This window comes from Paramormyrops kingsleyae, chromosome 13, assembly GCF_048594095.1.
Source record: "Paramormyrops kingsleyae isolate MSU_618 chromosome 13, PKINGS_0.4, whole genome shotgun sequence".
NCBI lineage: Eukaryota > Metazoa > Chordata > Actinopteri > Osteoglossiformes > Mormyridae > Paramormyrops > Paramormyrops kingsleyae.
Window position 1 is genome coordinate 16,111,569 of NC_132809.1, and position 27,532 is coordinate 16,139,100.

General features: G+C 52.4%; 1 protein-coding gene across 5 annotated transcripts in view; it reads right to left on the minus strand.

Moving 5' to 3' along the window:
- The window catches only part of LOC111846760 (ADAMTS-like protein 3), a 70,154-nt gene that overhangs the window by 6,038 nt on the left and 36,584 nt on the right, over positions 1–27,532 (minus strand). For 3 of the 5 annotated variants that reach the window (XM_023817307.2, XM_023817306.2, XM_023817305.2), the window contains exons 6-26: positions 26,423–26,659; positions 25,034–25,160; positions 20,036–20,110; positions 18,931–19,088; positions 18,286–18,397; positions 18,043–18,181; positions 17,833–17,883; positions 16,880–17,084; positions 16,570–16,717; positions 15,519–15,603; positions 13,169–13,431; positions 12,889–13,018; positions 11,090–11,300; positions 10,823–11,002; positions 10,380–10,533; positions 9,282–10,242; positions 3,752–3,879; positions 3,293–3,421; positions 2,237–2,419; positions 1,902–2,015; positions 1,011–1,223 (exon numbers count right to left, since the gene is read on the minus strand). In XM_023817307.2, coding sequence (XP_023673075.2) covers positions 1,011–1,223; positions 1,902–2,015; positions 2,237–2,419; positions 3,293–3,421; positions 3,752–3,879; positions 9,282–10,242; positions 10,380–10,533; positions 10,823–11,002; positions 11,090–11,300; positions 12,889–13,018; positions 13,169–13,431; positions 15,519–15,603; positions 16,570–16,717; positions 16,880–17,084; positions 17,833–17,883; positions 18,043–18,181; positions 18,286–18,397; positions 18,931–19,088; positions 20,036–20,110; positions 25,034–25,160; positions 26,423–26,659 — 4,003 coding nt within the window. Of the gene's footprint in view, positions 1–1,010; positions 1,224–1,901; positions 2,016–2,236; positions 2,420–3,292; positions 3,422–3,751; positions 3,880–9,281; positions 10,243–10,379; positions 10,534–10,822; positions 11,003–11,089; positions 11,301–12,888; positions 13,019–13,168; positions 13,432–15,514; positions 15,604–16,569; positions 16,718–16,879; positions 17,085–17,832; positions 17,884–18,042; positions 18,182–18,285; positions 18,398–18,930; positions 19,089–20,035; positions 20,111–25,033; positions 25,161–26,422; positions 26,660–27,532 lie in introns of those variants that run through there. The other 2 variants (XM_023817308.2, XM_023817310.2) reach the window with 2 other exon arrangements.

Consider the following 27,532-nt stretch of genomic DNA (forward strand, 5'->3'; position numbering starts at 1 on the left):
ATCTGAAATGATTGAAACTTCACAAAACACAAACTGATCTTCAACAGCCCTGTACAGTCCAGACTACCCAGCCACCAGCTGGTGTTGGGGTGAGAACAAATACTTTATATTATTTGAATACACAGTGTACAGAGAGAGTCACAGGGTTGCCCAGTGAGTCAGTGTCACACAGTGTACAGAGAGAGTCACAGGGTTGCCCAGTGAGTCAGTGTCACACAGTGTACAGAGAGAGTCATGGGGTCGCACTGCACAGTAAGGGGGACACTTGATGATACAGTGCACAGTCAAACATCATCTGCGCTAATGGCAAAACAGCACTGAAGCACAGAGATGTGCCTTTGCAAACAGTGCCACCACAGTCTCAGATTATGGGTAATAAGATCACATGGTGAAGAGGTCAGGGGCTGCAGGGCCTCTGGGCGGGAGGCCGAGGGCACATGGCCATTCAGCCATTAGCCCGCTGCTTCTCCGGGGTCCCTCCCCACACTCACCCAAGGCAGCGTGGGCCGAGAAGACCTGGCTTCCCTTCTGACAGCATGAACATGGCCTCAAACTGGCCTCAAATTAATCCCGCCAACCTGACCTCTGACCTTTAATTATCTATAATAAATGCTAATTAAGGCTGCTAGCTGGCTCCTTGACATGACTCAAAGGACCTTGGTAAGTGATGGAAAATGGCTGTCTATGGGCCCCCACGGCAGTGGTAGGAAGGCACATGCCCCATGACGGTATCAAACAGCGCCCCCCGCTGTCCCCTGCCAGAATAACACCGAGGAACCTCCGCCAAACTTAAACAAAGGAACATTCAAAACAAATGTTTTAGAAGAGCATCTCATGTGCAGAAGCACCCTGTGGCTGTTTTCCTTTGCCCCCATGACACGCATTTAGCTAAATAAAAGGCTCCAGACCCGCAGCGAGTGCTTGGAATCCGCCGCGGCCGTTTAGCGCTGAAGGAATGGTGCTAATGAGCGATGACATCAAAAGCCACCACCGGCGCATGGCACACAGACCTTCCTCGCTGACGTGGATCTGGGCCAGCGCTGAATGGGAGCGGCCGGCGGTCTGGCAGACGTAGCTTCCCTGGAACCTTCCGGAGAGTGTGTCCACCTCCAGCACCCGGCCCTCCGCCAGGGTCCGGTAGCGCAGGGCGGGGGTCTCCTGCAAGCTCCGATTGTGGAAGTACCAGCTGATGGGCTCCGCGAAGCTTGAAGGAATGGGGCACCCTGGGGGGCAGGCGGGAAGGGGGGGGGGGGACTGGTAAGTGAATCAGCGCTGCGGTTGGCAGCCAATCAGAAGGAGCTTGAATGTTTCTCCCAGATAAATCCTGGGGATGCTGTGTGTGTAAATAACAGAGAGAAATATTTCATCCATCTTTATTTATAATGGGTCACTGAGGCCATCCAAGAAAGTACCGACAAGGCAGGGGACAGGGCGACAACTGCAGGACACACACACACACACACACACACACACACACACACACACACGCACGCACGTGTAGGGTAAACATATCCTTATGGGGACCGCTCATTCACTCACACACACACACACACACACACACACACACACACACACAGATTCTCACAGACACATTATAATTTAGTATGACTCAAATTTAGAGATTCCAGTTCACTTAATTTTATAATTTTGGGCTGCACATTGATAAACATACATAGATCCCCAAGTCAGCAAAATATACAGGCAGTGGCAAAACTGCAAAATTTACTGAGGGGACACCCCCCCCCTCCCCACAATGGCTTTATGTGGCTGATGGAATTTGGACCACTGGGAAAAACAACTGAGTTTCCCTGAGCTAAACCCACCCGACCCCAGTGGCCTGAGACCACAGAAGCCTAATGAATTATAGTATAATGATAAAAAGCCAGGAGGCCTGGGCTCACCTATGCGCAGGACATCCCCACGCCGGACAGCGATGCCGGTGCCTGAACGAGAGGCCATCAGCACCTTCTTGTGGCTCACGATCTGCTGCAGATGGCGCCCCCTAGTGGCGGGTCCTGGACAAACGACAACAGGCTCCTGTTATACATATTTCAACAAGACGCATTGAAATGGGTTGTTTCTATTTCTGTAGGTACACCATCCAGCTTTAGGCTCACGCGTTTGCCTGATTGAGCTGAGTATGAGACCTGGGGTGAACCCACAGAGTAGCCCTGGATCTAGAGCCACCTACATCTCAGGGGCACCTCACTGCCCAACTGAGCCAGACAGGACATACCAATCGTAGAAACGTGGCTGGACGCCAGCGCCACCCCATGGTGGTTGGAGGCAGTGCAGGAGTACGTCCCGAATTCATCAGGCGAAACTTCCCTGAGCAGCAGAGAGCCATCAGGCAGGGGGACGGCGTTCGGGTTCATCGACCCCTCCGCCTTGCTCCAGGTGATGTTTGGCCGGGGCATGCCTGTCACAGGACATGCGCAGGACATGGGTCACGCCATTGTGCTCACACCGTCACACTCATTTACATGTCACAGCAGACGTGCTCCTCGCTGACAGTTCACCTGGACAGACACAGAAACGTGGTTCATCTTACTTTACTCACAGATTCGGGTTCTGTGAACCCGCTCACGGAGCAAAGTGCCGGCGTCACACACACACCGCTGAAGAGCCGCGCGGCTCGCTAACCAGGACCACATGGCTCAGGCCGCCTGCCACGCCACACGTGACCTGGAGCAGATGCCACCTCACAGCGCTGCCAGAGGGCGGATGCTCCAGTCAGTCGAACAGGGGGTCCTGCCCCTGGGCACTGGTGAGTTCTGGGAATACCCTCAGAACTGCGCGGTCCTGGGTGGTGGAGGAGCTGGACCGCCTAATACCATCATCCCAGGAAGAGACTCTTCCTGTCTGCTTATCCCGGAGACGGGAACGTGACCAGGAAACCAGTAACAAACAGGAGCTGCTGGTTATACTGGCTGTTATACTGTTAATGACATGGAAGGCTTTCTGCGCAAAACCTCCTCTCCCATACACTATAAAAACAGACTTCACAGCCTGCACCCCCCCCCCCCCTCCACAAAGTAGAAAGGGGGCAGAGGCATCCCCTGGAGTTCCCTGCTAACCTGGCACTTCCTGTCTAACAGAGAGAGCACATGGTGCCATCATTCACCCTGACTCTGATGCTGGTATTTCCTGCACACATCCTTTAAAGTGGATTATCCCCAGGATCACTCTGGGATGAGGGTTCACAGATCTCTCACCACCAGTGAACATAAGAGCAGGGAGGATTTCGGGAACCGGGAGACACAGCCCCTTCCTGTCGACTCTCCAGACACACCTGAGACGGGACACAGCAGAGAGATGTTGGCCCCTGGTTCCACAGCCACTCTGCCCCCGACGACGACCTGCAGTACGCTGCTCTGGGCGTCTGATACGTCGCTCTTCGAGGCAGCGATGACCGGGGGCTCTGTGCCACGCACATATTTAGTTATTCAGTGTGACCCTATAATACCTTCATCTTAATCTATTTATAATGGACTCTGGCAAACATACACATGGATGTCAGTTGGCAAAAGAGGCTGGCAAAAAAACGTAGGAAAAATACTTCACATTCTTCAGCAATTACATCGAATAAATCTGTGTCAGACTGATTTGGATGAAAGGAAAAAATGCAGTTTTATATTAATTGAAATGATTATCCACTCAGTTAGTCAGTAATGCTGCCTGGGGGATCTGAGCCCATTTCCATCTGCCGCCCCGGTACTGTGTTACCCACAATTCAGCGTGTAGGTCTCACCGGCCATGAACAGCTGGGAACTCTGGGTGTTGGAGCCCAGCTCATTGGTGGCAGTGCACTGGTAGACTCCCTGGTCCTCCACGCTGGGGCTCGAGATGTGCAGCACCCCCGTGCCATCCAGCGACACCCTGAGACAGGAGACAGAGCTCAGCAAGTAGTGACCAGTGCTCACAGACGCCACCTGCTGTCCGCTGCACTCATTTAACAGTTTAGGTGTTCTAATGCAAAGCAAAACCGCAGTTCGAATTTCTCTTTCTCAAAGGAAAATATTTAATTCTGTCACCTCAGTTAAACTTCATTTTCTGGCTCTTTTAAGTGTCGGCAAAAATCTGCCCACCTTCACCGTACTGGACCCAGGCTCTTTCGAGGACTGTTTCTGTGTTTAGTTAGTGCACCACTCACTGCTGATGCTGCATGACACGAGCTGTAGCCTGAGAATCAACACTCAGCAGTCAGGTTTGGGAGCTAAAGCTTGACTGTCAAACCATCATAGTCCTCCACCCTTCCCAGCAGCCCCTGAGACAGACAACAAAGACAAAAGCAAGGCCACAAAGTCTATTGATGACAGAACAAATTCGGCACAGTTGGCCAAGGGGTGTTTTATCCAGAAGCTGCTTTTCCCAGGCATGAATCACCAGCCCTTACCCCCCCAGACCCTGATGTCCGCCTCTCTTGATCTCTAAATCACGGGGGAACATGGAATTGGCTGGTGGCAGGTGGAAAGCCTCATCCTGCCAAGTTATAATGCTTCCAGTGGCCTGCAGGTCAAAGGTCGACGTTCCCATGTCCGCTTTGCCCAGCTACTCTTTCTGTTGCCCAGTCAGACATTCCAGCTCTTCTGGAATTCAGCATCTTCTTCCACGAGTGATCCAAAGCTTCTCAAAAATACCACCAAATTATTAAAGTATATATGTACATCTCCCAACCTGAAGTCACCGTTTACCCAACCAAACTGCCCCTAGTGCACCAGGAGGACATCTTCTGTCCCGTGATTCAACCCAAAACCCACATGACACCAGAGGGGCATATTCTCTGATCCTACCTCGGTGCTTTTGCAGGAAGTCCCTAGCCAAGTTTCTGTAATCTCTATCAACCTGCTCTGCCGCCAGGAGGGGGCGCTGAAAGAAAGAGTTGGCAGTCCTGAGCAGAATGCCGTTATGTTACGGTCATTAAGGGGAGCCCCCCCGCCCCCCCTTGCCTCCATCCAAGACCAGAGTTTGGACATCTGTCAGGATAAACAGGAATTTAACAGATGACAATTATTTTAAGGTATGAAGCAAAACTCCTTCCGGGATATAAATTTTTGAATCCATCACAGGAAAATCCAGTGGAACTATGCATTTTTGCTCCTCTGAGTGTCATTCAATTTAAAAGTAAACTAAACCGATTAAAACAGACCTGAGTCACAGTTTATTGACAGGACACAGTTGTGCTAATGCCATTTCTCCTTCAACAAACAGAAAGAGCTAAACCGAGCCCCCCAAGTCCTAGGAGCGATAAAACTAGATAATGTGAGACAAAAAGGAAATGACACGCGCAAAAGGTCAAGGGTCACTTTAACTGATACAGCTCTCTGCACAACACTGGCTAAGAGCTGTCAGTGCCCGATGTGTGCTGCCTGCACGATCGGTTACCCGCATGCGTGCGCATGCGCACTCGGAGAGACGGCATATTTGCTGTGTGCCGGCTGCACGATCGGTTCTCCGAGTGCGCATCCGCGGAACCGATCGTGCAGCCGGCATACGGTAACATGCCGTCTCTCCGAGTGTGCATGCGCGCGCATGCGCGGAACCGATCGTGCAGCCGGCACACAGCAAATATGCCGTCTCTCCGAGTGTGCATGCGCGCGCATGCGGGGAACCGATCGTGCAGCCGGCACACAGTAACATGGCGTCTCTCCGAGTGTGCATGCGCGCGCATGCGGGGAACCGATCGTGCAGCCGGCACACAGTAACATGGCGTCTCTCCGAGTGTGCATGCGCGCGCATGCGCGGAACCGATCGTGCAGCCGGCACACAGTAACATGGCGTCTCTCCGAGTGTGCATGCGCGCGCATGCGGGGAACCGATCGTGCAGCCGGCACACATCAGGCACTGACAACAGCAGGAAATTCTAAGGCTGCAAGCCACAGATGCGGCGTATGAACGACATGAAGTAGGCCCACCTGGCCACTGTCCTCGTCACTTTTATGTGGATATTTTTGTGAAATACTGCGTGCCTAATAAAACCTAGAGCCAAGAAAAACAGACTTTAACCAGACGGACATTAGTCGTCATCCCAAAATCATGCCGTGCCAGCAACACGGTTATCGAATGTGTGTCCAGCATCTCTCCTGGCACCCGGGGACAGGCTGGGACAGGGGACCCTCAACAGCATCCCTTCATAGTCTGACAGAGTGTCCGGAAATCACAAGCAGTCACAGGAACACAAAGCCAGGCTTGAGGCTGCTACCATCGTCTACACTGGCTTATCAAACTCTACCATGGACCCGAGAAACTGCTTTCTGTACCGATGGACATCTTCCGTTTTTCCACAACTGCAGACAAGACTAACAGGTGTCTGCACTGCAGGGACGGTGTAAGAGCTGCGTGCAACGCAGGGCCGGTGCAAGAGCTGCGTGCAGCGCAGGGACGGTGTAAGAGCTACGTGCACCCCAGGGACGGTGTAAGAGCTTTGTGCACAGCAGGGACGGTGTAAGAGCTGTATGCACCCCAGGGACGGTGTAAGAGCTGCGTGCACCGCATTGACGGTGTAAGAGCTGCGTGCACCGCATTGACGGTGTAAGAGCTGCGTGCACAGCAGGGACGGTGTAAGGGCTGCGTGCACAGCAGGGATGGTGTAAGAGCTGTATGCACCACAGGGATGGTGTACTGCACATTCAGCACGTGTGCAGAAACAAAGGAAGAGAAAGTCTTCCAAAGAAATCTAAGAGCTGCCAGTAACTGTGCTCAGTCACGTACCCGGCTTTACTTCCTAGTTTAATGTTGATTATCCAGGGCATAGAATTTCATCGGCCCATCTGGCCACAAACTGCCGCTGCCCTAACAAGCCCTTGGTCACGGGTCAGCTGAAACATCCAGAGTCCCTTAACAACAATGTTAATGAACTTCACCAAGAGATGTTCATAGGCTGGATGATGGAAGCTGGAGCAGTGTCACTGGCAGCAGAAGCTCTGCCAAAGGTCTGCACAGTGACCAGTTCTACGCTTCCTGAAGCTGGTGAGCTGAACTTGCTGAACCTCCAACTGCCTAGTTTAACTGCCTGTATTTTACTAGCACACCTCGTACAGCTAATCAACATGTCATTGACTTTAACTAATCAAACCAAAATGTCCCCAAAGTGAGGTAAAACCTGAAACACTTCTTCCATTTGGATAACCTCAATTTTATAAAAACCTGTAAATGCAATCGTAAAAGTGCCAAAAGTCCCCTTTTAGATAGGAAGACCTGTGTGTGTGTGTGTGTGTGTGTGTTTGTGAAACCTCTCATTCCCATGCAAAACTGGGCAATACAAATAACAGGGCTTATGAGGAAAAACAGAGTTGGGGCATATGACTGGGAAGCCAGCCAAACGCCTGGCCATCGCATTCAGAGAGCTTTATAAGATCCAGCTTTTCCTCAAGCGTTAAAGCTGTTCTTTTATGTTCATTGGCTGAAAATCTTATCTCCAAAATCTTCTCAAACACTTTCCTGTCACCTTGTTCGCTCATATTTACAGCAATGGAGCAGATTTTGTGAAAATGAGCACTTTCAGACCACAGCATATGGGCCGACTGAGCTGAGAATCAAATGAAATCCTCTGTGGATGAAAACGTTCAGGTGTCCTACTCCGCTACGCAAAGCGCAAATGTGTCAGGGATAAAATCACATATAAGCCAGAGTGAGGTTGGCATTATAGTCTAATCTTTCCCCTATTTACCAATCCCATATGAGCCAACACGCATTTCGGAAATTCATAGCAGAAATGGGTGTATTCTTATTTGACGAGCCCTAGAGCTTCAACCACAGGGTGCAATTAAAAATGATTAATCATGGCAGCATAAGGTTTAAACATCATAAGAAGTCAGAATTCGATCCAAACGGAGTTCAGAAGTTTTTTTAAAAAAGACCATATATAAGGATTCTGTTGAATGACATGCATGGTTGTGTCAGGGCTAATTACAGCTCAGCGGGCGCTGATGATGTCATGGCAGGGAGGTGCTAAAATCCGGCTTTCTGATTGGTGATCTAACACCAGAGGGGCACACTCAAATGACTTGTAACGAAATGCACCGGTCAGCGGCCAATGGGAGCGGGCCTCTCTGCCCGCTGACGTTTCAGATTTTCCGTGGCCTCCTCCGAGGGCGGAGCTGACCGCGCGTTTGATGACCGCTTGGCCGGAGCGGCCCAGCGCCGGCGGCATCCTGGCACAGTCAGACGGGGTTTTTGCGCGGGAAGCCGCTGAAACCAGAGACCATAATTCAGCGCTACAGGCTCCCCCGAGAAGACTGCCTCATGGCCCAAAGGAGGCTGGGAGAGGCGAACGGAGGCGGAGCGCCACTGAAAGGGGGGCAAGGATTACAGAAGTGGGCGGCGAATCACCCTGGGTATAAAAGCGGCTCGCCGGAGGGCAGATGTGGCGCCGAAGGTACAAAGGGAGGCTGAGAGCCGGGGGAGGCCGACGGATCGGGTCACTGAAGCGGGCAGCTTAACGGAAACCAGGCGTGAGCCTCAGCTTGCCGAGCTTAGAAGTCCTCCCAGTGTTCATGTCAGAGCTACACGCAGCTGAGTTACGGCTCTCACTGCACCAGTGGAAAACATCCGGCGCCGGCAGAGTGCTGTGTAACGCAGTGCCACTGCCATCATCAGGTGCCGCTTCTCGGGCCCTGATGTCCGGCGCCCGTGTGCGTCTCTGCCACTGCTCCCATCCTCAGTGTCCAGCATTTAGGGAAAAAGAGCAACGCTGGCGGGAGCCACTGAAAACCCCCCCCGAGGAGAGCAAACTGGGGCATAAACAGCACATATGACGTTTGGCCATTAAATAACGTGGACAGTGACTTTTATTGTTTCAAATGAGTAGAACTGCTGGTCAGATCATTTCCATTGGGCAGATACCAAAACAAGAGCTGCCAGATAAATCAGAGCAACTTCTGTAACACTGAGATGTTGTACGTTCAGGAAAACAAGACAAAGGGCTAACAGCCAAAATGGTTTCTAATATGTTGGCGTCCAGTCTAAGTGTCCCTGCCGTGTGCTTCATGCTGCCTGCGGCTACAGCGTGACTGTGACCCTCTACTGGAAGACGGATGGATTAACGGATGTTTTGCACAAAACGCCAGTCCTGAAGTCATCTTTGCTGATGGATTGCAGGAGTTAAACGCCTTGGATAAGATGTTGGAACATCCACACTGATTATTTCAGCATAATTAAATCACCACTAAGAAACCAAATAATCAAGGCTCTATGTATCTGAGGTGGAAACTTGTCATGCAAATTTGAATGCGAAGGTCATTGCTTTGGTTAGATCAGAGCTACACCCAATAGGGGTTCACCTCTCTGTCTGTCGCAGGGGTTGCCCATCTCTCGTCCAGGTGACGCTGGGCTCTGGGAATCCGTGCGCCGTGCAGAGCAGAGTCACACTGCGGGTGGCATTGGTCAGAATGGCGTTCTGACCGGCGCTCATTTGGATGCCCTCCTCAAAGTCCATGAGAGGCCGGGGATCCGGTTGGATGATGACCGGCTTTCTCCATTGGTGGGGCATCTGGCCTGCGGCTTTTCCGTTCGCGGTCTCTGACAGATTGGACGTCCTGTCGATGGACTTCCCGCTGGGGCTGGTCCAGACCCCTGATGCGGCCAGGTGCTCGCTGAGCGGAGTGGCTACGCTCAGCTCACCGGCCAGGCTGATGTTTCTCAGCAGCTCCGCAAACTGCCGGGGCTCCAAGCTGTGGCCGCCTTGAAGGACCTCCAGATGTTTGTTACGTGGCCACTCAGAGCTTGTCAGGTAGCCCCGGACAGCCTGGAGGAGAGCCTCGTCCTGCACCTGGCTGTCCATCGTGTATAGCTCATTTCCTCGGCTCCCATTCTGCCTCGCCTCGGTCCCGAGGTCCAGCTTGGTGAGTGGTCCGCCGTGCTCGGCCTCTACGTCCCTCCCCATGGATGGCTCAGCCAGCCTATTGCTCCCAGTCAGCTTCAGAACGAAGGTCTCGGAGGTCGGCCCAGCCACACAGCGGTACACCCCGGCGTCCGGAGATTCCAGGCCATGGATCTTCAGCGAGCCAGACTTGGTGATGCCCAGTCGCCTAGAGCTGAGCAGGCCTTTTCCGTCCTTTTCCCACCTGATGTGGAGCTTCTGGAATTTTCTCACGGGGCACCTGATCACCACTGAGGTCTTGGGCAGCAGGTAGGCCCTCCCGCCCACGGTGAGCTGGACACGTTTCTCCTGCCTGGTCTGGATGTAGATGCGGTGGACACCCAGGATGCGTGGCTGCCTGTGACTCGCCTCCTTCGGAGGCTCTGCAAGCGAGAAGGAGGGCTGTTATCAAACCCAAAAGCACGCTTAGCACCCAGCCAGGCTCTGGTACCCAGGAATCCATTCAGAAAATCACGGCAACGGCAGATCGCCATAGCGATAAGAGCAGCAGGCTGCTTACTGGAGCAGGGGTTCATGCGACACGCCCGGATGAGCGGTGGAGCGGCCAAGCCCCCGCAGGCTTCTCGGGCCAGGATCACGTGCTGTCCCGTGGCCGACAGCCGGCGACACACTGGCTCCCTCCGCTGGACGCCTGTGCCACAGCTCACAGAGCACTGTCAAGGTGATACCAGAAAATTCACAGGGAATGGCCGAGACGCACCGGCGTGTTTCAGCGCAACAGCAGCAATATTATATAATATTACATCACTTGTATTCTTAGCAGCTGGACTTTTCCAGAAAGACTTACAGCACATTTTTATGCATTTTCACTGAAGCAAATCAGCTGCTGTATTCTCCTTCAAGCAACTACGGAACTTCCTCTCAAACTCGCAAGAAGGTATAGAAGCCAAATCTTTAGCAGTTTTGGGAACTATTGCCTGGAACAAGGTGATGGTTGAGTACCTTGGACCAGTCTCCACCAGCCATCTGCGGGGGACAGGGTGTGCGGACGCAGGGCTTGTGGGAGGCAGGCTTGGCCTCAGGACAGGAGGCATCTGGAAGCCTGTGGAATGCGCCGGTGGACAGCTGCTGCTTGCAGTGGACTTTGCGAGACTGGGTGCCACCCCCACAGGTGTGGGAGCACTGCAGAGAGGAGTCCCGGAGTCAAGCGACCAATCATAAGAGAGGGCTTCCCTCGCCTCCCTAACGTCTGTCAGCCGGCGGGCTCACCTGTTGCCATTCCTCTACCTGCCAGGAGGGGGGGCAGTCCACCTGGTTGCAGGCCCTCAGCACAGATGGTTTGAAGTCCTCGCACTGGTCGTCGCTCAGCGTCACTGCATCCTCGGGGTCCATAGAGTGCAGCTGACTGCAGTGCACGCTCCTGGTCTGGATGCCCACCCCGCAGCTGGCTGTGCACGGGGTCCAGGGGCCTGGAACCCACCTGGGGGGGCAAGACTCACTGAGGATGTTGGGCTGGTCTATTATTAATTTGGAGGGGGGGGTTGTGCAGACAGGCAGGGGACTGGGAGCCTGCAGCTGCATCCTGCGTCATGGCCGTTAGCTCTTGGGGGGGGGGGCGTTAAATCAGACCAAATTTTTAACCAGAGCGTGTTTGCAGAGGGAGGGAGCTGCTGGCCGTTATTCCGCTCAGCAAACTGACGAACGTCCTGGAATTTCACATATTTAAGTTGTCTTTCGGGTACTCATGTGGCCTCGGGGACTGACACAGCACACACACAGAAATTAAATCCAGTTCCTTAACCTCACCCAGTTAGTAAGGTCTGACTTTACCAGGATTACTCGGATGCCATGCTGATCGTAGTCATAATTCAGCACTGAAATATCGAAGGTAGATAAAAAGGTTGCTATGATGGGGTGGGGGTTACGGCCGCTGATGGGGGTGTGCCCACATCATGGCCTAGCTCAGATTAACCATATGGGTATTTGGACATTTGCCTAAGGCCACCAAGAAGAACAACCCCCTCCCCCAAATTGCCCCCCTTCAGTCCCGTTTAATCTAATACACTTAATATTTTTTAACATGGCATTTCATGAATAGCCTATGTAACATTTTCCCTACTTTAGGTTCATTTCTGAATCTCGTGAGCCTCCAATCTGCTCCATTTCTGTCTGCATTGTCATGCATTGTTTCCCAGGGACATTTAATACTCTTAATCCGACCCGGGATTACGAAGCTCACAGACCCCTGAGCTGAATCTAATACGTCATGAAATTTACGTGCAGGTGATGGCTTCTGGAAACATTTTGCTTTGCAAACCCCCAAAACAGACGTATATCACAGAAACGCGTCTCATTAAGTCATGAAGTGATCGTAGCTCCACTACACACTGAGTGGCGGATGGCTGCACACTGTGTCCTCAGCGGAACACGGAATCGTCTCCTACCGGACCAATAAACCCCCCGTTTGTTGCCGTCGTATGACCTACAGCTATTCCGTGACGGATCCCACTGTTTGGCAGCTGAAATAATGTAATGGAAACAAATGCGCATTCTGATGCATGGATCTTGGTCACCCAATATTCTGTTAAATCGCAGATTACGACCATAAATTATAATTTATTCTTAATCCGAGCCAGTGGGAAGCAGAGCGGCCCAGGATTGTTGTCTCCCAGTGTCAGGGTTGTTGCCGTGAGGAACGATCTCCAGCGGCAGGCCTGCAGATAACCTTCACACTGGGTTCTGGCTTGCCTTTCCCAAGGGGCCCCTGTTCTGGTTCTGAGCCCAGTTTCAGTTCAATAAAGGCGTCCGCCCTGTGCCACAGGGCGCTGGCTACGATTCAGCACATCATGCATGTCAAGGAGCATCGCGAACAAGCATTTCCGCTCAGCCAAGGCCGCTGCTCTGAGGTGCCCTGCCCGTGTCCTCAGGTCGAGCTGATGAGCCCCATGCGCACCACTCATGCTCTCCTGGGCTGCTGCTCTCGCCAGCAGAAATCCAAACTTCATAATTTGAACAGCCATTCCATTTACAGCTTTTACACCCACACACACACCACATCATATCCATACCTGGGGGGACATGGATGGGGGTTGCAGACCCGGGTAGCTGTAGGGGGTCGACTGGAGTTCCTGCAGAGTGTCTCCTCCACCACCTCCTGAGAGCCACTCCTGAGACAGCTTAGCACGGTCTGCTGGACCCCTGTTGGAGGACAGTGCTGGATCTGTGCAAGATCTTAGAGTCCTGTCAGTCCTACCCAACACCTATAGCAACAACTTACAATGACGAATAAGAATTCCCCCCGGTGAACCGCCTGAGGGCACCCTGAGGTTTTGTGGTGACCCAGTTTACCTGCTGCACAGCTGGAAGAGCAGGCAGTGAAGCCCACATGCTCCCAGCTGTAAAGTGGCTCCCCCTGCTGGAGGAGCGGTGTCCCGTCACAGGAGCCCAAGTTGCATGGCCTCTCTGACGAGGGCCTCTCCTCTTCACACTCGCTATCGGGGAGGTCCACCTCCGCCTGAGTGAAGGACAGGAGCACTCGGCACTTCACCCAACGGCTCTGCCGGCCCGGGCCACAGGGGGCGCTGCAGGGCAGCCACGGCCCGGTTATGAACCTGCACACAAAAGCATAGCGGGGCAACAGCCTTTATTGAGGACATTTTCACGCGACACTTTCCATGATGCCAGATCATCATGAGCTGGTAAAGACAATGATAAGTGCTGTCAGATCAGTGTGGCGTCATTGAACGACTTGTAACGGTGTCCTCAAGTGCCCAGAGTCTTTTCCCAGAATCACCTAACACAGTGGTTCTCAATCCTGTTCCTGGTGACCCACCTGCCAGAATGTTTTCGTTCCAACCCGACCTTAATCAGGCTTATATGGTCCTTAATAGGCTAAAGCCGGTTTCAGACCGAACGCGGCCTGCGCTGTGCTCCATGCATTTGTTGAACTTTGACCGCTGCGCGCTGTGAAACAAGGCACCGAACCGGGAACAGAAAACGAAATGGAGGAAAAACTTATATTGTCCATATCACACAAGCGTGGAATCTTTTTGAATGCGAAATATACATCGTCGCTACTGACCGCGAGCCAAAATGACAGGAGAGAGTTTTGAAAGTCACGCCTACTCTTTGCGCAGAAGCCTCGCAGCGAGCACAGCGCATGTCGCGTTCGGTCTGTAACCAGCTTCAGCCTATTAAGGACCATATAAGCCTGATTAAGGTCGGGTTGGAATGAAAACATTGTGGCAGGTGGGGCACCAGGAACAGGATTGAGAACCACTGATCTAACACATCGCTACAGCATGTCTTTCCAGGAATTAAAAACACTTCATTAATTAATTAGTCATTCCATTGAATGTCTAATGAGTCATGTCCCAGCTGATTAAATCTAGACAAAAAAAAAATGGGCAACATTTCAAACCAGTAGAGAGAGCTGGGTAAACATCTCAGGCACCTCCGGAGGTGCGAGAACGGAAAAGGCAGATGAGGGAAGGTGCACAGACGGCTCTGCTGGACGCGGCACAAAAGCGGGAGACGGGAATGGCCGTTTCCTGGAGGCATTCAACTGCTCCTGTAAACTAAATCAGTGTAATGCTGCACAGAGCCCACAAGGTCGGCCATCCCACTGCGTCGCAATGAGCGACAGGCTACATTTCACAAAGCTAATCCTGCTTTAAAGACCCCAGGGTGAAATTCGCCGTGCGTCAGGACACATCGAAGGACAGATCGGGGCCCATAGGCACCTCATTCTTTAACAGCGTGAGGTCAGCCTTACAGCGGAAGGCTGTGGGGTGTTTAAAGGGGAGTGTTCTCCTATTTGGCTTCTTCAGATTCACCGAGGTGTGAGGCCACTGGGTCTGGAAAAGAGCTTAAACATGTCCCGCAGAATGACCCCCCCCCCCACACTACCACCACCTGTGGGCCCTGGGTAAACATTCCGCAGGATTACAGGATTCAGTTTTACAGGACCTGCAGTTTCCCCCAAGCGGCGACATGCAGAGTTTTGGCTGATGCTATTAAAGGGTGTTTTGCCGACACTGTCGCCCACAATGGAATAACAGTCTGATAGGCCCGACCCAAATGGGCCAACCCGCTCCATCACAGAACCGTCGGGCTGGGAGGACAGGGAGATTTGATATGCTGTGGTCACTCGAGAAGGACACAGAAAGGCATCTTCTGAGGGGTCAGTCCCAAAATGCGGAGGAGGAGGTCACCGTAGGAACTGCACCTCTTGTTGACAATCCCATGCATCACTCATTCTGGGTAATTAAAGGGTAATTTGTGGGGCGTGATAAAAAAAATGCACGATACACATCAATATACATTATAATCACTACATGTTACTGTAATACTTTTCTTGTTGGGATCTTATGATCAGCTTCAGTTACGATGAACACTCACATGGCGGGACACGGCGGCGTGGGACAGGCGGGACGCGACGTGGGACAGGCGGGACGCGGCGTGGGACGGGCGGGACGCAGTGGCGTGGGACGGGCGGGACGCGACGTGGGACAGGCGGGACGCGGCGTGGGACGGGCGGGACGCAGTGGCGTGGGACGGGCGGGACGCGACGTGGGACGGGCGGGACGCGACGTGGGACGGACGGGACGCGGCGGCGTGGGACAGGCGGGACGCGGCGTGGGACGGGCGGGACGCGGCGGCGTGGGACTGGCGGGACGCGGCGGCGTGGGACACTCACGTGGGCTCTTCGGAGGCGGTCCGGGACACCTCCAGCTCCTGGGCCTGCTTCTGCCAGGGTGACTTCGCCTCTACAGGAAGCTTCTCTGAAAAGCAGAAGGCTGCAGTGAGGCTGCTGGCTGCAGGACACCCCTCACTAGCACCGCATTTGGACTGAAGCAAACCAGAAAATGACCGTGATGGTGAGACTGCAAAGGCATATGGCGCCCTCAGGTGTCTGGGGAAAAGGCAGAAGCCCTGCACTGTGCAACACTGTGGTATGAGTCTCCTTCCACGCGACCCCTCCTACGGGGGGCAATTTGAGGTTATGACATAGGCAGCATCCCCAAAATATCTAGCTGATTCCCTTCCAGGATAATTATTTTCCTTAGCATGAGGCCTCCCCGCTCCGTAATCCGTCAGGTTTCTCTCAGGGAGGAGGGAAAGACCCACAGTAGCTGACAGACATGGAGGACCTGCTCTCACACCCAGCAGAGGCTGCCATCCGGGTGATTCACCAGATATGCCACCTAAATATTTATACGGTCCCAGAATGCATTTGGGTGCATGACCTATTACCATGGCTCCTGAGCCAGTCAGCTGATTAATTACAAACAGACACTACCCTTGGCTGTACTGCGTCTCTGTGGGAATGTGCAAAGAAAGGATGGGGGGGGGGGGTTGGCTGCAGGATTAGCATGACAACATCATCCCCACCCAGTGTCTCCAGTTCAAACCTCAGCAGGAAACATCAAGCACACGGCTCGGGCTCTGTGACCCTTCATCTGGAGCGTGTATCGCTCTCAGGTGGTCGCTGCAGAGCGTAGCTCTCTGGCTCAGGGTGTCTCTGAGAGAGATGAGAGGTTCTGGCTCCAGCTAGCTGGCCAGGCCCTGCTCACCAAGGTCCCCCAGGGCATGAGACGCCTCAGGTGCACCTCATGTTGATATAATCAAAGGGGGTGTGTGGTTCGCACGGTCACAGATGGTTCGCTGTGGATGGCCTTTGAATAGTGTGAAACAGACAGTGGCTCCCTGGAGGCTTTGAGTTCCGGCCCCTCTGAACCCAGGCCTACCTCGAGGCCTGTAGCACGCGACAGGGACCAGGCAGTCCTCTTTGACGTGAGGCTTCCGCCCAGCATCGCAGCCCCCGGCGTGCCGCCCTCTGTGATCCAGGCACAGGACCACTCTGTAACGCAAGCCACGCCCACAGGTCACTGTGCACTGAAAAACCAACAAGCCATTACAGCGCCACACTCTGGCACCCATAGGTGACTGCATGTAAGAAAAACAAGACAGCGGTCAATTTCAGATTGGCGTTCATGCTTATGAATGGGGGAGGGGGGGCAGGTGCTGAGTGCATGTGCTTTAGGACATGACCCTCACCTGAGACCACTCCATTGCTGTCCAGTGGGGGCAGTCGAAGGTGTTGCAGTCCTGCTGCATGGCAGGCCGGGGTGAGTGCATGCACTTCCACTCCTCGACCTGTGACACCAGACCATGCACATCCTCCTCGACGCAGGTCACGCTGCGGCTCTGCGTGCCCCCCCTGCAGGATGCCGAGCAGCTCGTCCAGGGATTCTGCTCCCAGCTGTGGCAGGAGATAAGGGTAATGTACTCAGTAATGTCTGAAATGCTTCAGCTTGGATCACAACCCCTGTGTGAAACCAACCGTTTGACGGGCTTCAGTACAGACCACCAGCCCTTTCTGATGACCATCTCATACAGACCACCAGTCTTATCTAAAAAGTTTCAGCACAGACCCTTAGTGCTGTTTGAGAGGCTTCAGTACAGACCCCCAGCCCTGTCTGAGAAGCTTCAGTACAGACCCCCACTCCTGGCTAAGCTTCAGTACAGACCACCAAGTGCATTTGTCTTTGCACCATTTACACAGATTCCCTTCCCAGTAAGTCTTATATCCGGCTCATAGACCCGTCCAGAAGAGAGCAAAGTCAACAGAGATAGTCTTACAGAGATAGTCTTACAGAGATGGTCTGACAGAGATGGTCTGACAGAGATGGCCTTACAGAGATGGTCTTACAGAGATGGTCTGACAGAGATGGTCTGACAGAGATGGTCTTACAGAGATGGTCTTACAGAGATGGTCTGACAGAGATGGTCTGACAGAGATGGTCTTACAGAGATGGTCTGACAGAGATGGTCTGACAGAGATGGTCTTACAGAGATAGTCTTACAGAGATGGTCTTACAGAGATGGTCTGACAGAGATGGTCTTACAGAGATGGTCTGACAGAGATGGTCTGACAGAGATGGTCTTACAGAGATGGTCTGACAGAGATGGTCTGACAGAGATGGTTCCATGGTGTTGAAGCAACTCACCGGGGGAGGGGCTGAAACTGGTCATAGGGCATCACCTCCTTGAAGCCATCACTGTAGGGGAGGGAGAGAGTGTCACAAAACATCGCTGTGGGGGCACCCTGTCTTCATAGACACAATAATCTTTGGGGGTGGATCAGGAAGGCAGGACACGGAACAGCCCTGCACACATGTCAGTACTGAGTGTGACCATCTGCAGACAGCGAGACCGGCCTTTCGGGGCAGGGATCCGAGCCGCACTCCCTCAGCTTGGGTTTGGGCTTCCTGTTCTCCGGGTACAGGTGGCAGTGCTGGTCGGGCATGGTCCGCTTCAGCCGGGTGTCCGTGCACTCGGCTGAGTTCAGCTGGTACCCTGGGGGGGGGGGGGGGGGGGGGGGGGGTGGACGGTGTCAGTAAAGCCTGGGGTCCCCAAGTCCCCTCCCAGTGATCCCCACCTCGACAACTTGTGACACCCACCTCCCCCGCAGGTCACGGTGCAGGGGAAGAAGTCCGTCTCCCTCCACTGGTAGCGGATGGGCTGGTAGAAGGAGAACTGGACCAGGGTGTTCCGGGGAGCACTGTACCTCAGCTGCAGGGGGGAGAGGGACCCGGGGGCCGTTCATGGACACTGCAAGCTGTCGGCGGCGGCTGCTCCATGCAGTTAGAGGACACAGCAGGATCTCCTTTAACTCATTAGCAGAGGTGGCTAATTCAGGTCTAGAGAGTAAAAGTCCAGACCAAGATTTTCTTGCAACTAACCAGTTGCATAAAGAGTCACAGTCACAGAGTACTCAACTGGTTGGTTGAAACAAAATCCCGGTCTGAACCTGAATTACCCACCTCTGTTCATCACCAAAAATGTTATTGTCATTTAAAAGCACGTTTTCTCTTCTTTGGAAAAATCCACGATTGTAATATTGTAAAATGAACGATCTCCTTACCTTCTTACCTCTTTCAGCTTGACCAGCTGCAACTGAAGTCAGAGGTACAATTTAAGGTAACAAGTGCAATATTGTGAAATGAACTGTGCCCTGAAGAGCAGATCCAGCAGCCTCTGTGATGTGTGCCTTGGCTCTCCCCCCTGCCTCACTGGAGCAGTAACGATGCCCCCCCCCACCTCACCTTGATGCTGAAATCTGCCGCCAGCGGTCCGGGAGCGCGAAGGGTCAGCCTGTCCCCAGCCTTCTGCACCTCCAGGGTGCTGTTCTGTAGGACGTAGCTTCCTGAAGAGCCAGGTATGAGCTCCTCTCTCAGGCCATGCGGCGAGTGTGTCTCCAAGACTGCGGGCCAGCGGAGACATGGGGGCGGAGTTCAGACACACAGTTCCGGGGGGGGGGGGGGGTGAATAGCCCCGCCCCCCGGCATGGGGCGACACACGACAGCTGCAGAGCATGGGTCTGAGGAAGGGCCCTGGGGTGTGGGGGGGGGTAAATCAGGGGAGGGGCACATAGTAATCAGGGGGAGGAGGGCGGTGGAACTCAAGATTACAGGCGGGACACCGAACCTCCAGGCCGCAATGAACCACAGAAATAAGCATCAAATCAAATCTGTTTTTACGCAAGAATTCCAAGAGACAATGAGATAATGGGCCAGGAACGGAGCACAGCGGCTTCCCTACAGCGCCAGCCGGCATGTGAAAGGGCTCCAAAGCGACTCTAATAAAATTATGGACAAAAATCAAGCTGTCAACAAACGAGAGGAAAATGTGACGGTCTTCCGAAAGCCGTTAGCTCACAGAGTGGTCAGTCATCCCAGGAACGGGAAGAAATGAACGACGCCGTGTTGAAGGGCCACTGTAAAGCGCAGATCCCTCCCCACCTGGGATTCTGCTGCTGCAAGTCAGACCATCCATTTTCTGACAAGCTTCTGATAATATTTAGTTTAGCTTTGGTTCATACACGGCACGTCTGGGCATTGGGGCTTTAAAATATGGCTTTTATGTTCCTTTCGGTTTTCTGTGGTCTTTTCCCCTTCAAACTCCGCTGCTCCGTCTCAGTTATACATCATCATTCTCTCCGCGGACCAGTTCGCGGTCTGTTACAGTCATTCCCAGGGTCACTGGGAGCCAGTTTGCTTGTAACGCAGGACAAAATCAACACGGCACTGGCGTGGCCAGCCGGCCGGAAGTGACCCCTTAAGAGGACAGCGGGAGGCGCTGTTCGGAGTTGACGCTTCATTACTAACCTCCCAGAGAGAGAAAGATCAGACGGTCATGCGGCCTACTCACTCAGAAGATCGGGTCCTTTGGCAGTGAGCCTCACATGACGGCTTCCCAGGGGAATCTCCACCACCGTCTTCATCGCTGCAGGGAGAAGGGCAGGCTGGGTAACTTTTATGACCATTTCCACCGTTAATGCATGCACCACGAGCCACAGAGACGCACCCGTTTCCATTTCTGCGTTTGTAAACTCACTTACACACGTATGAGTACCTTAAGTTTCGAGATTCTAAGTTTTATGTCACATACACAATCACACTGAGTGCAATGTGCAGTAAAACGCAAGGTTGCGTAGCCCCAGACCGGGAAGACATAAGCTTAAGAGACCAGATGTAATAATCATAAACATTCGTAGTTTGCAAAACTGGAGGCAGTGCAGGAATAAATAAGTATGTAGATATATAATCTGCAGACGTGTAGGTTGAGTAAGCTGTTGAGAACTTTATAAGGGGTATTTAAGTGCTCTGGGGTAACTGTCTCAGAAAGGCCATTATTAGTCAACTGAGCTGAACAGGATACTAGCAGTTAAACATAAAATTCCTCTAGTTTCACTTTCCAGCCATATCATTCTGCCAATCGAGTCACCCCCGCAGCGAGAAAGCTGGACATCTACATCAGCCAGCAGGCAGTGACAGCAAAGAATCATGGGACCTTCGAGGCACCATTCCCATAGTGTCCATTAGTGACCTTTGACCCTTGGATACCAGCCCGGTGCTGGAGAGAAGGGGACGTTTCACAGAGTCACCCAGAGCGAATCGGAGCAGTTATGGTCTGAGCGAGAATGGAGAGTCACATAGCGGAGGTTACAGGTCATAAGCAGCCACCAAGGGAAATCATAGAGGATCGCGAGGACACAGGTTCTGCAAAAGCACTATAAGCCTATAATCTTCCATTGTCAGGCCCATCGTGATGTCACCGTCATCACCGCACAGCAGGAGAGCGAAATTCAAATGGTTGTCCCCCCCCCCCTCTTTCCCTAAGATTCAGAAGAACTTCAGTCAAAACCAAAATGTCCCTCCCAGGCACATCAAATCAGCTTTCTGTGAGACAAAGCTGTTGCAGTCGACAGTACTTTCTTCTACTGCCACTAGAGACAAAAGCTCGCAGTGATGCAGTGAAGGTCACGTGCAGGGGAGCATCTCGAATCTGAGGAACGTAATTCTGCCTCCAGACAGAATTGTTAATATTGCACTGACACGATGTCCAGTCTTCTTCAGCTGGACCCGCAATCGAGCAAGACAGCAGCAAGACAGATAACAGTCACAAGAAACGAGCATTTGGGAATCCTGAAGACCAGCACAGAACACAGTTGCAGAGAAATTCCACCTATATGGTCACCTATATGTAACGAGACATAAATAATAGTAAATAAAACAAAAGACAGCAGAACACGATCCAAATTCTGTGGACGCTCTATGGATGCATAACTTTCCCCAGTAATCTGCTATATCCTCTTCCTCCGCTGAAGCCATGACAAACAGCGTTGCACTCGCTCTCCTAAACTGGAATCTGGATCGCCATAAACAAAAACCACACAATGAAACAACCTGGCTCTTTAAGAAAAAAAAAGAAGAACATCCATCTAACAGGTTTAGACAAAGGAATTTTACTTCCAGTACATTGTGTCACAGTGACGCACAGTTTTAAAACGCAGACGTCTGTGTGTTAATCGATAACCACCTTCCTACTGGACATGCAGGCTGCTCAAGTCCTGCCCCCCCCCCCCGGGGCATCTTCAGCTGAACCCCCCCGACACGCCGCCACGTGAGCGTCACCCTGCAGGAAAGGGCTTTATCATTCGATTCTCCTGTCCTGGAAGTCCAATTATTTCACTGGACCGGAAATGGATGCAGGCGCTAGGTGCCGTTTCCCTGCCATGTTGACGTTCCAGGTGTACAGTCAGTTCCCAAGGACGCGGCAGCCGGCTCAGGAGACGCAGCCAGCCGGTAATCTGGGAATGAGATAGCACTTCGCTGGCTTTATTTTCCTTGGTAGCGCGCGCATGATCCCGAAGTTCTGTCGCTGCTTAAAACAGCCTGGTTTAAAGGTGCTACTGGGGATTCTGGGTAACAGAGCCAGACAGCAGTGCTGCGGCTGGCTGGCTTCCTACATACAGCCTAGAGAGGCTGACTTCTCACCCAGGCAGAGTAACGCTTTTCAAAACGATTCATTCTTAGCTTAAAGCACCTTGTCTCACCAGGACATCATCACCTCCGGCACATTAATTAAAGCCACGCTGTAATGAGCCCTATAAAGGCCGCTAATGCTTGGTGTATATCTTGGCACCCTATCCTCCAGCGACAGCAGGATCCGGCCAGTCAGCGCTTGTCGCCGTAGGAACCTCAGAACCAGACCCCGTACGGCCCGGGAAATACCAGACTGACAACGCTATATGTTTACTGCTGTTGATCAGGCGCTGGCTGGGGGGGAGGGACCCAAAAATGGAAAGGCGTTTGTTTGGGGTATGAGAGGGGCCATAATTCATAGAAAGGGGCCAGCCTCACCCTTAGCCAATGATATGCTTTCAATTTGGTGATTGACAGGGGAGGGGGTACCCTGGGAGGCCATCAGCTGGCATACCCAGTAGCCCGAGACACTCTCACCTGGTGGGGGGGCTACATGTCACAGTGGCTTCAGACCTTGTTAGCAGGGGGTGGCACGCTTGGATTGCCCCCCCCCCCCCCCCCATTTAGTTAGAGAGGGTCTTAAAAGGCACGGTAGCTGTGTAAACACTACACTGGGGAGCTGCTGGCACACACCCCTCTCTGGGCTACAGAGGGTGCTTTGTGCCCCCGTAGAGGGGCAGCAGGCCATAGGTGACTCTCTGAAGCTCCACGACATGATGAACGGGCTCCGGGGTGCGTTCAGCACCTGAGGCAGGATGCAGAGGAATCGGGCTCCTGCGATATCTGAAGTTATGGTCTCCCCTCCCCACCAAGCGGGAGAGCTGCTCAGATTACTCATGTAATAAATAAGCCACGCGGCGGACAGCTGTTTACAACGCACAGGCTGCACCAGTATAGACGCTTGTTCAGGGATAGTTACGGTGCTGCAACGTTCCGGTTCAGTGACAAAGGTTTTGGTGAGCTGGGCGGCCGGCTTCCTCAGAGCCGCGCGGAACAGCACGTGGCGGGTGGGGGGCGGCAACGCACGGGAGCTGGGTGCCAAACGGGGCTGTTTATAACCTTATTAAAGCTGAATAAAAGCATAATTACCCAGCAGCGGGATACTCTACAAGCCATGCTCAGGGGCCATAAAAATTTATGGCAGCAGTTTCATCTGCATCTTATAATTACTTGATGCTTAAAGTGGCCTAATTTCCCTATTTGCCAATATGGCTGTAAACTATAATCCATTAAGGATCAGTAATCTTGCTGTTTCTCTCATCTGTACCCCTCTCCCATAGAGAGATACAATTATATACACACACAGTTCCATCATTCTAGGTGACGTGCATACAGTGGTACCTCAGTTCTCAAACTCATTAGAACTCCAATTTCTTAAAAGTCGAACCAACCAGTTAGAAAAATATTACCTAGAGCTCGATCTGAATCTCAGAAGTCAAACCGTGAACGCTGACCTAAGATAACTTGTACGCGCGGGGAAATGAGTCACGCAGCACGTCTCTCAGTGGAAACAAAGGGTAACGCTTCAGTCTCAGCTTCGCATTCGCTGTGATGCCATCGTGAATGTTTACACTAGCTAAATATATATATTTAGACAGCAGAAATACATTTAGACAATGATATACAGTAACAGTAATTATTATTATTATATAATAAAATACATTTAAAAATAAAGATTTCTTATTAATTATTTTAATATTAATAATAAACCATTAATACATTTAATCATAATAATATTGTCGTGGTGAGCGGGGACGGAACTGAGACAAAGGCGCAGACGTCAGGGTATCGGGGAATACGGGGTTTAATTACAGGTAAGGCAGGCAAAACGCAGACGGACAATACAATGACCGGACTGGGGAAACAAACTGAAATGTGGACGAAATACAGCGGACTAATGACAACAACCAGAAACAGCTGATCACACGGGGATTCCACACGGGGTTAACGAGGGGGCGTGGCACACGGAAGGAGCGGACGATCAGGGCGGGGCACATTGTTTTCTTAACTTTACACATTGTTTGGATACATTTATTTTCTTACTTTACAAGTTGTTTTGATAAATATGCTTAGATGTGTTTAGTACAGTATATGCTCTTCTTGTTTTATCCGGTTCATTTTGTGTTTAAATGCTAAAAAAAAACATATAAGCAATCACTTTGTATATGACGTACAGTTTTTGTATATTTGACCCATATATGTACCACATATGTGGGCCACAGCACCTGGTCATGTGACCAACATCTGTCAAATCACATGACAGACCAGCAAGTGACACTACAGAAGTGCATTACTAACCTTCTCCGGCTGAACAAAAGCCGACTTTCACTCTAAATGCACTGAGATGCAGCAGCACGCAGGTGGTTAGAAGCTTCTTCTAATCTGGCATTTTGTTATGACAGCCACAGCGAACATGAGGATTGGTTTTCATTCACTCAGGGGGGTGTCAGAGAGCCGCTTGAAGGCAGGGGTAGAGAGAGAGAGAGTGTATGCCTGTGTGTGTGTGTCTGTGCTTGGATTATGATTGGATTACTTTACAAATGTCCCTCAAAATGTAATAAAAACCTGTTATTTCGACGTTGTGGGGATCATTTTTTCAGGTCCCCACAAAGATCTGTGAATACAAAAAACTAAAAATGCCAAAAGTCTTGTATTTTGTTTGCTTACTTATGGTTAAGGTTAGGGCTGGGTAGGGGTTAGGGGTGTCATTGTTGGGATTATGGTTTTTTCCATCGGAATGAATAGACAGTCCCCACAAAGATATGGATACAAACGTGTGTGTGTGTGTGTGTGTGTGTGTGTGTGCATACGTGCGTGAATGCATGTATGTGTGTATGTGTGTCTGTGTGTCTGTGTGTGTGTGTGTGCACGGTGCACCTACGTTCCTCCACGGAGACAGTTGGCAGGGTCTGCCCCCTCACCAGCCGACATGTGCTGCTGTCCCCCCCACACACACCACAGTTGTCCTCCTTGGCGTTGCTGCCCAGCTGGCGGTCGCAGCCCACCTCCTGCCGACAGAAAGGGAGAATCAGCATGAGGAGATGGAGGAAGCACGGAACAGCACAGAGCTCTGTGGAATTCCATCGACCACCTGCTCCGTCTGAGGGATGAAGCACCACCTAGAGCCTCTGTTAGCAATGGTCTGTTTCCTCACCAGTGATCCCGTTACAAATCCTCTGGATTTACTTTGCAGAGACTGCAGAATAAGAACTTCTGGAAAATTCACCACTCCATAGGTGACACCCCTCAGACAGCACAGGGACAGGTCCCCACAGACCAGCCATTCTCACTGGCCTGCCTTCTGCTGCCCTCCCCACAGACCGGCCATTCTCACTGGCCTGCCTTCTGCTGCCCTCCCCACAGACCGGCCATTCTCACTGGCCTGCCTTCTGCTGCCCTCCCCACAGACCGGCCATTCTCACTGGCCTGCCTTCTGCTGCCCTCCCCACAGACCGGCCATTCTCACTGGCCTGCCTTCAGCTAGGGAATAAACCCCAGTTCCAAGACTCCATGAAATTGATTTGTCGGGTTCATTGGACTCATCAGTGTTTCCATTACAGACAAAGTTTTTCCAAATATAGTGACAAACAGAGCATCCTTTCAGAACACAAACGCAAAGTCCCACGGCTGCCCAAACCCAGCTCATTCCCAGCACGGAATACCACACTTCCAGCCCTGAGAAACTTCACAGACGGCATTTCCAGGGAATTAAGAGCAGACTCTCCAGGTCCATAAAGGAAGAACATGTTCTCTAATCAAGAGACTATCCAGTCACATAAGTCACATGTTTGAAAAATCATCTAAAATGGCAGGTAGTGGCCAAACACTCAGGCAGCCGCACTTATTCTTCAGGAAACCCCACATGGGAGAAGCAGAGACATGCCCAGCAAGGACCGAAAGCAGAGGGGCACGTTACACCGCTGCCGAGCAGTTATCAGTCTGCTAGGAGCCATGGCTAGACAGAAGAGCAGTGGAGCACACGTGTGACCCCTAGCAGTGAAGCACAGGCGTGACCCCGATAGTGGAGCACAACTATGACCCTGGCAGTGAAGCACACGTGTGACCCCGATAGTGGAGCAGAACTATGACCCCAGCAGTGAAGCACACGCGTGACCCCGATAGTGGAGCACAACTATGACCCCGGCAGTGAAGCACACGTGCGAGCTCGACAGTGGAGCAGAACTATGACCCCGACAGTGGAGCACACACATGACCACAGCAGTGAAGCACACGCATGACCCTGACAGTGACAGCGTGTCGGGACACTCACCTCGCAGACCCCGTTGATGCACATGTCCGGGGACCCGGCCCGACACCGCGTGCCATCCAACACCTTGGGCGCCAGCTCCACCACGAGACCATGGCCTCCAGCCTGGCATCGGAGAGCACAGGGGGCTGCTGGCTCGTGGCTCGCTGGCATCCACTCATACAGCTGGCCCTGGTACTTCACGTCATTGTGGGCGGAGCATTGCTGGGCTCTGAAGTCTCCAGTGTCGATGGGACACTCCTGGCATGGGGAAAAGTCAGCTGACCCGGGGGCATCGACCCCATGATTGCCGGCTGGCTCGAACCTTCTGTCAGAGCCGACGCAAGGCCATGTAACCTAATTTACTGCTGAACAAGAAGCTGAAACGGGTGAAAAAAATGGCGTTATGAAACTCCTCTGTTTAGCAATCCCACAATCAAGCCATAGCCAGCTGTGACTGGAGAATCTGGAACCGCCTGTCAGCACAGAGTATGAAGTGATCGGGTCTTTGCTGGCGGCGTGACAGCCTTCCCGGCCAGACATCTGCTAAAGTCGCTCCTGGCAACCCCTGTGTGCAGGCCCTGCCCCCTTCCCATCAGCCATCACTGCTGGGCTGCGTCTGGGCATCCGCAGGGCCAGAATGAAGCTCTGAAGCTTATTCGGTGAGAGGACGGATTTAGCGTTCGACTGAAGTGGCTCCCCGGAACGTTGGTGATGGCCAACGGTGCGTTTTCATCCCAGCTTCAAAGAGGAAATACAAGTCACCAAGCCGGCGAAAACTAAACATGGCAATGCCAATTACAGGAGCGGGGATGCAGAGAGAACCGGCGCGGGCGCTTTGAGCACCTCGAATCGCCAGGGATGTTAAAAATAACTAACTATCATAGTCCACTTCCTCCCAGCCTTGATCCACAAAACCTGCAGATGAAACCTGCCAAAGTGCAGGGCGGTGGGGCCCTTGCTCTGATCAGCGTGTCAGCAGCAGCACGTGCCGGCAGGAGGTCTGGGAGCTGGGAGACCCCGGCAGAGCCGACCATGGCGCCTTCAGGTGGGAGAAGCAGGGGTAGCTTTGGCAAAAGCGTGAATAGCTGCCTGCTGGATCTCGCACTCCCAAGAGAAACCCGGAGCCCCAGA